At 39.3% G+C, this 12,620-nt stretch overlaps 1 protein-coding gene across 2 annotated transcripts in view; it reads right to left on the bottom strand.

Moving 5' to 3' along the window:
• Window positions 1–8,052: 8,052 nt before the first annotated feature.
• Window positions 8,053–12,620, bottom strand: part of LOC124158921 (probable G-protein coupled receptor Mth-like 3) — a 50,828-nt gene continuing 46,260 nt past the window's right edge. For both annotated transcript variants that reach the window (XM_046534345.1, XM_046534346.1), the window contains exon 6: window positions 8,053–10,040. In XM_046534345.1, coding sequence (XP_046390301.1) covers window positions 9,638–10,040 — 403 coding nt within the window. In that variant the 3' untranslated portion in view covers window positions 8,053–9,637. The remainder of the gene's footprint in view (window positions 10,041–12,620) is intronic.

Here is a 12,620-nt window from a genome sequence, read left to right as displayed (position 1 = left end):
TTGATTTGTGGTGGCCTAGCGGCAGCGTGTGTTGCTGTCAAGGAGGCCCAATTCCATCTCTTTAGATGGCTGATTTCTGTTGCCACTTCGGTCACATTTTATTGGGTTTTCAAAAATGTCCGAGGTGCGGTGATGAATGCAATGCGATCCTTTTTTTTCCTATGTTTTGCAATATAATGTTTGTCATTTCATTAAAAAGTAATGAATTTCATAGATCACATCGTTATGTGTATAGATTTCGGTCAATACCCCTAATCATACCTAATTTCCCCGTGAAACTCGGATAAATTTTTTCGTCAGTGACACGAGTGGAGACTTTTATAAGCTCATTTAAGCCTTGTCCCAATGGGCCATTTGGCTATGCCACTCCCAGTATTTGGGCATGACGCCACCTTGGAAGGATGTCCCAACTCGTTAGCCAGCATAAGGGAGGGAATTTGGGCAGCCAACTTGGCCGCCAGATTTGGGCATCGACGAGTGCATCCATCTCCCCTCCTCTCTCCACCCATGATGCAAAGCGTGGAAAGCGTCTTCAGGAAGTAATTCGAGGAAGGGCAACAAGGGGAAGCAGTTATTCGTTTGCAAGTAGTGTTGATATTTTGAGACATATTCGAGTGCTTAGTAATTTTTGTTCCATTTATAATAATTAAATACCGTTAAAAGAAGTGTAGAAATTAGCGAAAACTAGTAAAGAGAAGGCAGCGTTATTGGACAGAGGCCGAAATTGGAATCAGAAAAAGTCACATAAATAAAAATCTGTAGTGATAATAAGAATGGAACTACAAAATGCCGAAACCTGATTTATGTTCGTAAAATATAATATTGTTGAAATAAATTGGCTAAAAATCTAAATGGAAAACTTTATATCGACTTAGAAAATAATTACGATGTTAGACGCTAACCGTATGAATAGCTTAAATAATCCTGGCCTTAAAAATACAAAACTAGAAAGTAAATTCCTAAGGTATTAGAAAAATAAAAAAGGACTTGGATAAGTGAACGATTGAATTGCTATAAACTAAAGAAAAAGAATGTACGCTAAACTTTCGAAGTAAACTCAGCTACTACCTATGAAGAAACAGTATTGAACTAAGGCCGTGTGCCAATTCATAGGGTGCAGTCTACGCTCTTGCGCTCTAAACGGCTCTTTCGCTTCCCTTATACCGTCACCACCGGGCCACTTCTCCTAATAGGGTGGTTTCCTATTATTTTTTTATTGCATAAATCGAAAGATTATTACTCCTGGAGTACGTATTTCACGCTTTTAGATTTTTAAATGACGATATCTATTTTTCGCGATTAAATGAAAAGTGAAAATTTTCAAGCGCGCGAAAACGCGACGGGTTAGTATGAATGCCGGGAAAAACTCCGTGTGACGTCGTTCTGGTTCCCGCTGCCGCAACTGAGGTGACCTTGGGGCGAGGCTCTGAGCGCTGATACGACGCAGGATGCTAGCAGGTAGAAGAGTACCATACTAGCTGGTAGCGCTTGGCTTAAATAAGGATTATTAATACGTTATCAAACGAAGAAAAATTTCCGACCTTAGCCAGTTTTAATAGGTGATTATTAAGACATGTTTCCCTGATCTCTGTGCCTCATGCATGCATTGGTAACCTCAGACGATGTAAAACTCTCATCTACTCGTATAGAAACTAGGTCCCTGTGACTTCACGTGGAGTGGCATTGTATGGGCGCCAATCTGGCCTTTTTCAAATGAGGATAAAATTGACCATTGCCATTCGTCTAACCCGGTATTTCTAAAGCCAAATAATTTGTATATTATGAATACACTAATGGTGGGTAACGAATCACAATCAATGCCTTTCGTTTTCTTTGGTGAAGGAAACTACCCTATTGCAAATAGCCTATTTCTATGGGAATATAACAAACCTTTTTTACTGCGTTTTTGTTCAAACTTTTAGTTATATAACCACATATGGGGGTGATTCGTGGACAGCTCCCGATGGACAACAACACTACAAAGTTTGAATCTGAGACCCACTTTTGTGACACTCCCCTTGTTAGACCGTAGTTATGGTGGCAGAAACTTTCTGTCCTTTCTCCTATCATTTAATTTAACATTTTTAATACCTTACCGATACGCCAGAATCGTCTTTTCATGCAGGGCAGGCTGATTTTCAGATTTGTGAGGGAAATACGAAGAAGTAATTAACTCAGCATACGGGAAACAATGAAAGTATAAAAATCAATATTGACTTCCGCGTGGAATATGGCCAAAACAGGTATAGGCAGAGCTCGACTTATGTCTTTTCCGGGCAGAGTACGATGTGAATACATCCGTGGCTTAATATAACTCTCATTCAGTAACTCAATCCTAACGTTTGTTGGGGAATGTGAGGGCGAAGCACACCCTAGACTTTGCCAACGGCGCTTTGTAAGTTTCACTCATTCACGGTCGTCATCATTATCATCATAAGTCAAAAATCGTAAGATCGGTTTGACACAGATCTCCATTCCTCTCTCCTATCCGCTTCCTTTTCGTGGGGACGAATTTCTTTCATTTTACAACCCTTATTATAACCTGTTCTGTGTAGTTCATTCTTGTCCGTCCCTTGCCCTTCCTCCCTTCCACCTGTCCTTCTACGATTGTCTTCATCAGACCATCATGCCTCATAACGTGGCCAACTGAGTTGTCCCGTCTTCTGCTTAAGGTTTTCAGGAGAATTCTATTTTCTTCCACTCTCATTAGCACTTCCTCATTACTTACCTTACGATCGATCCATTTTTATCTTCATGGTATGGGGTATGATATGGTATTTGGAGGAGGCGACCGACAGCTGAGGTCATTTGCGTCACATGCGTGCGAAATATCTTCATCATTCCTCGGTAGCACCTTATTTCTAATGATTCCACTGTTGACTGCTGTGCTGCTGTCAACGGCTACGCATCGCTCCCACAGGGAAGCATTCAAGGTGAAATTGCCATAAATACTATACGCCACACACAGCGACCCTGTCTTTGGAAAATTCATCTCCCATAGAAAAACATGTTCCAAGGAGAAGCATTCAGGGCAAGGGCGCGAATTTATTTTCCTAGCCTCTTATCTAAGTCCGTCCCGTGGGTCAATGCGCAATGCCTTCAAAGGCATCGCCTTCAAGAACTCTTTGCCGGGATTGTGCAAAGGCTCCTCACAATAACGGTTCCCGGACCCTTCAGTTAGTGGGTAGGACCACCTTCCACTAGGGTACCACGTTTCTTCTCCCTACATTGGTACGGCTTAATACTGTGGCATGGAAAATTAAAGAATGAGAACTAATTTTTGCTGAGGATTTATATTGAGATATAAATGCTCCATTCTGTGTGTGCATGAATATTAAATGTTGTTGTGCCATGAACGCTGACAGAGCTGTGAGAATAACATCATTATGAAGCTCAATCTCTTTAGTTAAGACTGTATTACTTCCGACTCTGAAGACCAGCAATTATAATAGCTTATTTTGTAAATCCTTTCAATGTTTCGATTTTCAACTCGTCCACCGTCTTCTGGGATTCAAGTATCCAATAATTCATTCAGGGATTCTGGGTTGCAATGTCTCATTTCAATAATTCTGGAATCATTTGATTCCTGAATTCCTGGACGATGGGTGAGTTGCACATGAAAACATTGGAAGGAGATATAGAGGACCTTACCCGGTGTGAGACCCGAGAAATCTTCACTGCTATTGTTCTCAAGGAAAAAAGCAGACATTACACAATTATTCTTGTATGTTTTTCAATGACAACCTGCAATAGCTCACACCCTCGAATATTGGAGTCTGCTGAACCACGACCAAAATCAATGCCATGCAAAGACTTCGCTTGTAGATAATTTTATTACACTGTTTATCTTGTATGATGTGAAACACGATGTGGTGGAAGTTCTTAATCTTCTATATTATTTCTACTGTATAGATACCTTTTTCTCAACTTATACGCAACCAAACTCTACAAATGAGGTACCAAAATGCACAGAATTTATCAGAGAACATGCGACGGCATATCTTACTTCCTAAATATTGCTATTGTTTCCTAAAATTGGTTTTTAAATAATTAAAAAAAACGGTAAATATTCCTGACGTTAACGGCACACAAACTGATACATTTGTTCATTTTCAACAATATCTCGCATTCTTTAAATAACTTTAATCAAAATGCGGGTTATTCCACATTCAAGTCTTGTGTTGATACGTAAGTATGAGTCATCATGTGCGTTTAACAGAGGATAGTGTAATTACTTCCAATGTTGTGTTTATAGAGGTCCTCTGACCTCAATTTGTACATGAACATTCCAATTAAATTTGTACATAAGACCCTGCCTTTTTTTCTACATTTTAAAATTAGAAACGCGCCTATTCCTCTGTGGACCTGCATTGATAAGAGCGGGGGAAGCCCGCTGGGAGCGGGCGCATCACGCTCGTATAAGTAAAATTGGGCATATCAATATTTCCACTGACATTCCAATTTTATTTTGACACTACGCGTTTCGTTGCTATAAACAACATTATCAAGTGTTTGTACTACATGGCCTCCTTTAATACAGGCCGGAACATGGAATTTTGGCAACGCTGCGCCGGGGTCCTATCGTGTTTGTTTGAGAGCATGGCGACTTATGCGTGAAGAGTATCCGTGTGACCAAAGAAGCATGAAATCTCTTGTTAAAAAGGCAGAACTGGACTTATTTTGTGGATATCATATTGGCTGAAGGTACGTACAATAGTTTAAAGATAATTTTAGGGAGCTGAAGGAGGAAAATCACGTTTATTACTTCAAAAGTGTTGCGATCACATGCCGGCCGGCCATTAATGGAGGGGAATTGAGAGTGCAACAATACTGGTTTAAAATGGGGAACAAGAATTATTTTTCTGTACTGTGTTTTGCCATACGGTAAGTAAAATAGTTTAAAGATATTCTCAGTGAATTGTTAGGGGATATTCAGTAGTATTTCATCCAAAGCATTGCGTCACTTGGCGGCCGGCCACGAAGGAACATTGAGAGTACACAAATGAAACAGAAATGTCGGGTATTTAAATGTTGCGTTGTTTTTTTATAATATTATTATTCTTGGGTTAACAGTGATTGCTATATTTGGTGTGCCTTATGAAAAACTATGTGTAGTTGTGTTTATAATAACGTCGCATATTATTGAAGGAAGAATGCTACTCATTAACTGTATTAATGTTTCTAGGTACTGATACTATTCATATTTTCCAAACTAATCTGAATGCACTACTTTTTTTCTGTGATCAGCGAAACTATTTTTATTCATGCAACTTTCCATTGTTTTCAGTTTTCCAAAGGTGCCCAAGCGTTGTTGTGTGCCATATTGCAGAAGCAACTACCTATCCACCAAGAACAAGGGGTATGTGACTGTGTTCCAGTTCACCAAAGATGAACGCAGTAGACAGAAGTGGCTGAAGAATATCCCTCGGAAGGATTGGAATCTTTCTTCAAGCGCAATAGTTTGCGTCAAGCATTTTGCTGAGCGGGATATCCTACACCGTGTAACTTACATGAATAAGGACGGTGAAGTGAAAAGTTACGAGTTAGATCGCCTAAAGTTGTCCCCTGGTGCTATTCCCACAGTGTTTCAGGCCCTCTCCTCTTCTTAAAACTTCTTATTGTGATCAGTGAACCATGAAAATCTGTGAACATAAGTAGATGAGTTGTACTTCTAAGAAATGAAATCAGGAAATATTGTATGAATCAGTGGAACATGAAAAGACTGCTGATGAAATGACAACATATATCTTTATTTCCGAAAGACGTGCTAATTTGACATCTGGCCGCCTTCTAATACTGAAGGTACATTGGAAAATCAATTGCTACTAAGTGATATGGAATATATAAGTGGTATTTTTGAACTAATCCATCTTTCTCTTGCAGGTAAAACTCCTTATTTTGATCAGTGGAGCATGAAATTCTGTGGAAATAATTAAAGATGGAGTATTTCTTGGAGATGAAATGAACGAATATTGTATGAATTAGTGGAGCATGAAAGAACTAATGAGGAAATGACGATATAAGTTCTCATATTGAAAAGACTTAGTAAATTGACGTCTAGCCGCCTTCCATTACAGTAGGTATATTGGAAAATCCATAAGTGCTGAGTGAAATTATATATGTATGTGTGGTATTTAGAACAATATAATAATTTTCTCTGCAGCTAAAACTTCCTTTTGAGTGAACCTTGAAAATTTGGTCATATAATCAGTTATGAAGAACCTGTTGTGGCTTATTATCGAGATTAATTCAATAATTTCCTCTCGTTTGTAAAATTTGATTTTCTTTTAATCAGTATTGAGTTATATGTTAGTATAATGTTATTTGTTGAGACATTTCTCCAATTCTGAAGTCATTATTATTTCATTATACTGATCTTGGTGTTTAGAAATATTAGATTAAATATATATTTATCTCCCTTATGGCTTCATATTTTTTAAACGTTGTTGTCTAATTTATAGAATGTTAAGACTAGTTTTTTAATATCACATGAAGTTTTCTAATTAGCCCTTACATTTGTACTGATCATGTTTTTTTCCATCAAATTTTTCCATCAGATAATGTGGTGCCTGTGAAACTGATAGCTGTTGCTGGTGACGGTTCATCGGTGAACTTCAAATGGCAAGATCTATGGAGGTTGTTTCCGGCTGAAATTGAAATTAAGAACCTGTGGTAGCTTTTATTTAATCCACTTTCTGGTGTAATATTTATGCTTTGATGGCCATGTCTTGTGACATTGTGAGGTTGTTTGATATGTTGTTTACCGGAAAATGTATATATCTGATTTTTATTTTAAATAAATGTTGTTAAACTTCATACATTTTTTTCTCTCCTGAAATACCGCGGCGAAAGGTGCTAGAAAATAACGCATTACTTTTTAACATGTTAATTTTTTAGGTTATTCAAAGAGGTGCATTCAGGGAGGTGTAATGATGTTTATTTTAAAGCCGCTCTTTATTTCTAAGTCAATAAATTTTATAGGATGCTCTTCTATATAAACAACCAATGGGTGAAGCAGTAAACTAAACGGTATTTCCTTCTTGGTCTGAACTTCTGGGTCGTCGATCGCAGTACTTAAATATATTTCCGTGCATAATCTCTCGTATCCCTTGCCTTGTTATTAGCTCTCACGATTACTTTTAATAAATAGTTGTTATAATACGAAATATAACCACTCGAATAACTCAACCCTACCGTAGTTTTTAGCTTAGCTTTAGGCAGGGGCGGATCTAGGATTTTTTTCTGGGAGGGGCACAAGCAAGGCCGTATCCAGGATTTTGTTCTGGGTGGGGCGCAAGGATACCTCCTAATACAAAACGAACGCAATGATAATGGGACCGTATTAAAAATCTTGCATATTTTTGAGGGTCTGGGGGGGGCACGTGCCCCCCTCCCCCTGGATCCGCCTATGACTTTAGGGAAGGTGCGGAGATCCATCCGTATTAACATCACACAACGTCAACAGCTGAGTGGCCGATCCACCGGACCCCAGGCGATGTGTAGTAGAACCCCTGACGTCACGTAAAGCGCTGTCGCCAAATTGCATGTTCCGGCCTGTATTAAAGTTGGCCATGGTTTGTAGCAACGAAACGCATAGGGCGAAAATAAACTCAAGCAAGAACAATAAAAGGGGCATAATTCTCCGTGTTGCCGCTCCAACACACTACTGACAAAAAATTCCCCGAATGCTTGTGGGATAGCACTAGAGAATATCATTTTTAAAATGTTTGCAATAGAGACGTTTTGCCGAACTAATCAAAAGTTTTAGTAGGAAGGCTTGTGTGAATTTAGAATTGCCACCTTTTTCAAAATATATGAATACGTATCACCTTGCCACCACCTCATATGATGGTAATTACTTTTTTTCGTAGTTTGTTGAATGGTACAGTATTATTAATAATCGAGATAATAAGGAGAGCGTGAAATAGTAGGGAAAGACGTCAATGTCGCCGCCTCATAGGCTGGTCATTACACTTTTATTTTGTATTTGGCTGAGTTTTAGGCCATTCATCCATGATAGCCTCAATTAATCGGTGAAATAATAGGACAAGAAATGTACAAAACACTTTATTTATACTTCCATCGTTCAATGAAAAACTTAGAAAAAAATGAATTCAAACTGGGTCATATCTTAAAGGTACTAATAGTAATTAGTCTAGGTCCGTGAATTCGTCGCGATTTACACGCAATGCAGCAAGAAATATGCACTCCTAATAATATGCGTAATATAGTTACATATTGCGCCGCGGGAAAGTACCAGTTTATTCCACTAAAATACACGGAAGTATTGTGTAAAACAGAAAAAAAATTCAAATAAATATTTTAATATGATTTGGTGACAACTTTGAGGGTGCCTGATTCACTCTGCCGCGGATTATTAGGTAATAGTAGTTGGGAGAAATATACTTTGTATTTCTCATTCATGAGTGAAAATCAGATTGAAATAAAAAAACTGTAAAGCAATGATATAAAGTTAATGATATTCCTTAAGATATTACTACCAAAATCTTCTTATACGTTTGGCACATGAGACTTGTGAAACGGTCGTCGGGTTACAGGAAGTCTGAAAAGCACACTGCGATGCTGAGTAATTTCAGCTTGAAACTTATTATCACAACGACATTCATACAATACAATTACATCCGTGTCAATTTCAGAAATGTCACTTTATCCTCACCGAGAACCAGTGATGAAGGCTACGGGCAAGGCACCATTATGTCATACGATGATTATCATGTAATATGGCGGGAATATTACTGGTAAATGCTGTCTGAAATTTCTAGTATGCTCTGCCATCTTTGGCATCATAAATATTGGGGAGAGCTAGAATTAAAAATATACTAAGGAAACGAAGTAAGTACTTGTCTTCGGTGAGAGGTGGCCTTCAATCGGGACTGCACAGTGGCGTGCGTTTGGCTGTTCCATCCCCAAATATAGCATTGACATGGAATAATGAATGCCTTGCAACGTAAAAGCCCGGGTGGTACCGTTTAGTATATCAGTCACATATGTGTGTACGAATACATCAAGAAACATAATGAATAATGCGCAGTTAACTCCAGTCCCTGCAGATTTTCAGAATTGTGTGACTGTAGAACTATGCAATCGCTCCACAATAAAGGGGCCCGATAAGTCCTTTATTTTCTACGGAAACACTTGCGAGCTTCCCATCGAAAGATACGTTTGAACGTTGGGTATTGTCACCAATTAAGGCACGTAACTGAGTGCCTCAGTCATTTGATCTGTCCGGGCTCAATATTATTTCACGGAGACAATAGAGTCCATAGTCCATAGAGCCCATCAGGTTCTAAATTGGGAGACTAATAATTTTCCTACAAAAGGCTTGATGCACTCATATATGCAGAAGCTCGCACGATTGAATCCAGATGCGTAAGGCAGTTGTAAACATATTTGGCATGCGGACGATTGCCAATTGTGGAAGGTGATCACAGAACGGCCCCTCACATAACACACATAACAATGACTAGAGAGAGGGATAAGGCATGTAAGGAGCGTTGTTATGACTCGTATGGATCATTGTTTGACTGCCTCAACACTGTTGCCATTTTAGTCCCCTCATTAAATTCTCACGACACTCATTTACTGCTTATCTCAGAGGAGGGCATGGGAGTTATAACTACTCCGCCCCTATGTGCGGATCACTGCCAGCAGTCACTGAAGAAGACCCAGGATTAGCACCGTTAGCGTGGGAAGTGTTGCTCTTCATCCTCATCGAGTTCCCTGGCGCCGACTTCACGCCCTCCAAGTCGGATGACGTTGCTATTTCATCGTCCGTCTCGGAATCAGTTTCTTCAAACCGCGGATCGTCGGCTGCGGGCGGTTTCTTGCAGAACCTCTTCCTAAGGAGGCCTATGACCTTCCGGTTACAGATGAGAATGATGAAGATCCACAGCCCCTGGAGGGTGTTGATCATATCAGTGAACACCCATATGCACTTGGAACCTCCAATCACGAAGGACAAGATCTCCATAATCCAGGTGATGCCCATGACCACGTACAATTTCACGTAGGTCCGCAGCCTGGGTAAAAAGATAGGAAGAAGTCGTTTCAGGCATTACTTTCTGGAAGTTGTAAATCTTCACAATGAGAAACAATGGTCGTTATCTCTCAATCTTTCATCAATTCTCCCTTCCACGCTTTCACGTATACGTACCAAACCACCACAGGATATTGTACCTAGAAAATGGCACTGAGCTACCGAAACCTGGGGTCTGTCGTCTGAATTAATTGCGGAGTTGACCATCTATTGTGCGTCATTATGAAAAAAAATACAATTAGATTGCTTGGTCAATAGAAAAAAACGGCAGGAGTCGAACATGGCCTCAGTCTGGGCCATAATGAAACGCATTAACCAAATAATATGAGGCGTTTGCCCCAAATTTTCTCTTCATTTTGCATATCAAATTTGAAAAAAAATGGCCATTAGTCAAGTCGTAAATACAAGCTCTGCTCAAATAGCTGCTCAATTATTCCCGGAGTCCTAAAAGGCTAATTTTTTCGTAATGTAGTTTGAAAACACGTTCAGTATGCCTCAAGTATCGGTCGACACATGCATTGATTTTAGATCAAATATGGTCCAAGCAAAAATTGAGATATCTATAGGGTTAATGTTAGGCAGTAAACCTATGCTCGTATTGTAGGGCTACGCTCCGAATGGTGGCAGTAAATTCCTCTCGGGATTTCACCCGGGTAATTTCCTTAATCTCCATCGCTGCCGACGTTTCGATGTAATTCTTTTCCATCGTCATTAGGGCAGATGACGACAGCGATGAAGATTGAGGAGATTACCCGAATAAAAACCCGAGAAGATTTGACTGCTATGCTCGTACTTCTTGTGGCATTGCTTTATCTTCTTTGTCCCCTTAAAATTTAATAAAATGCATCGTTTTCTTTAGCGTCCATTTATTGATGTTGACTAACGTAAAATTCAAAGGTAGTCCGACTCTCTGTCGCTAAGATCCCTGAAGATTTTTTTGCAAATTTATCCATTAAATCAAAGGGAATTATAAATATGGAAATAGTAAATAGTCAGTCAATTTTAAAAACTGATATCCTACCTCCATCAATTTTTATTGGATTTAAGTACTCAGCTGTCCCATGATAGACTGATAAAATTCGTATTTCCAAATTCAATTCATTGCCCATTTGGAATATGAAGCTTGTGATAGGCCTTTTATTTTAATCTTATATGATTACTGCTGGTCATTTACAAGTACAACTATCCAAATAAGCTGTGGAGCAAACTATTTCCCTAGGGTGAAATTTCCCATTCATTTTTAAGGTTTCTTGGATGAATATCTATTAATTACACCACTTATTTTTTTTAACGGTTAACACCCGATGATTTTTATTTATCGAAATCTGGGTCGCTTTATGTTAAAAAGAAGTGGTGTAAGTAATAGATATTCTCTTCTGGGGAAAGATTATGATACGCTGTATCGAAACCGGTCTCAAATATATATTTTATTTTGTGGAGCAGCCAAGTCTTTTTTCTTACCCTTTGTGCATCATGAAGGGATTCCACCATGTTACGCCACCCACCCGCCTTTTTATAGATATTCAACCAAGAAACCTTAACCCATTACCTCCCAATAATGATAACGAAGATATCGCTTCGCCCACAATTTATTAACAGAGTACTACACGTGTTTCAGTTGTTATACGATACTCAGGCAGGGGCGCAGCCAGGAATTAATGCTGGGGGGGGGGGTTAAGGTGCAACTAATACCTTGGTGCGTGGGGGTATGGAATACCCACCAGGATAAGCGGTAGGTGCGAGATTATGAAATTGCGGAATTTTAAGATAAACGGTTCCAAATGGTGAGTTTTACGGCTTTCTGAGGGATATTTTATTAACCCTTACACTATTCTATTAGTAATATCAATCCAATTAAGTAAAATGGATAAAACTTAAATATTTCTCTGAGCTCTGGGGACCCCCGAAACCCCCCCCCCCTAACTGCGCCACGGTACTCAGGTACTAATGGAAACCAACAAAAAATTCCATCTCCAACAGATGTATATATATATCTTCAAAAAAAATAGTGGGGAGCGGGGGGTAAAGGATCAGAGGGAAGAATGTGGTGGGGAGGAAAGGGGCGGTTGAAATAAGGGGGGTGTTTAGGAAGAGGCAAAGAAACAAAGTTGAGATATTACATCATAAAAACAACCAAAAAACTCCGGACTTCCGTCATGCCACAAGGTAAAAGGCAGAGAAGTGGGTTTACATCAGCAGGGATAACGTACAAAAAAGGGGAGTGACAAACAAACTCATTTGCGTTCAGTAAGTCAAATTTCTTCCGTTTCTTTTTCACAATTTCCCACTGTCGGCTTCATATAATCTTTGTCCCTTTTCTTGGAATCGAATGATCTTCACGTCAAAATTGTATATATAGTTTTCTTCCATCAGGTGCTTTGCAAAATAGGACTTCGGGTCACGGTTATTAAAGCACCTCTAGTGTTCAGACACACGAATACAGAAGTTCCTCCCAGTTTGGCCCATTTACACGCTCTCATTCGAGTTCTTATCCGCCAAGTGATATCGAGAGTGGGTTCTCCGTCTCACAAACTGGCACACAAAATTAATTCAATCTTCCGAC

The sequence above is a fragment of the Ischnura elegans genome, chromosome 5, assembly GCF_921293095.1.
Source record: "Ischnura elegans chromosome 5, ioIscEleg1.1, whole genome shotgun sequence".
In the NCBI taxonomy this organism is placed as follows: domain Eukaryota; kingdom Metazoa; phylum Arthropoda; class Insecta; order Odonata; family Coenagrionidae; genus Ischnura; species Ischnura elegans.
This window is presented reverse-complemented; position numbering and strand designations above follow the sequence as displayed.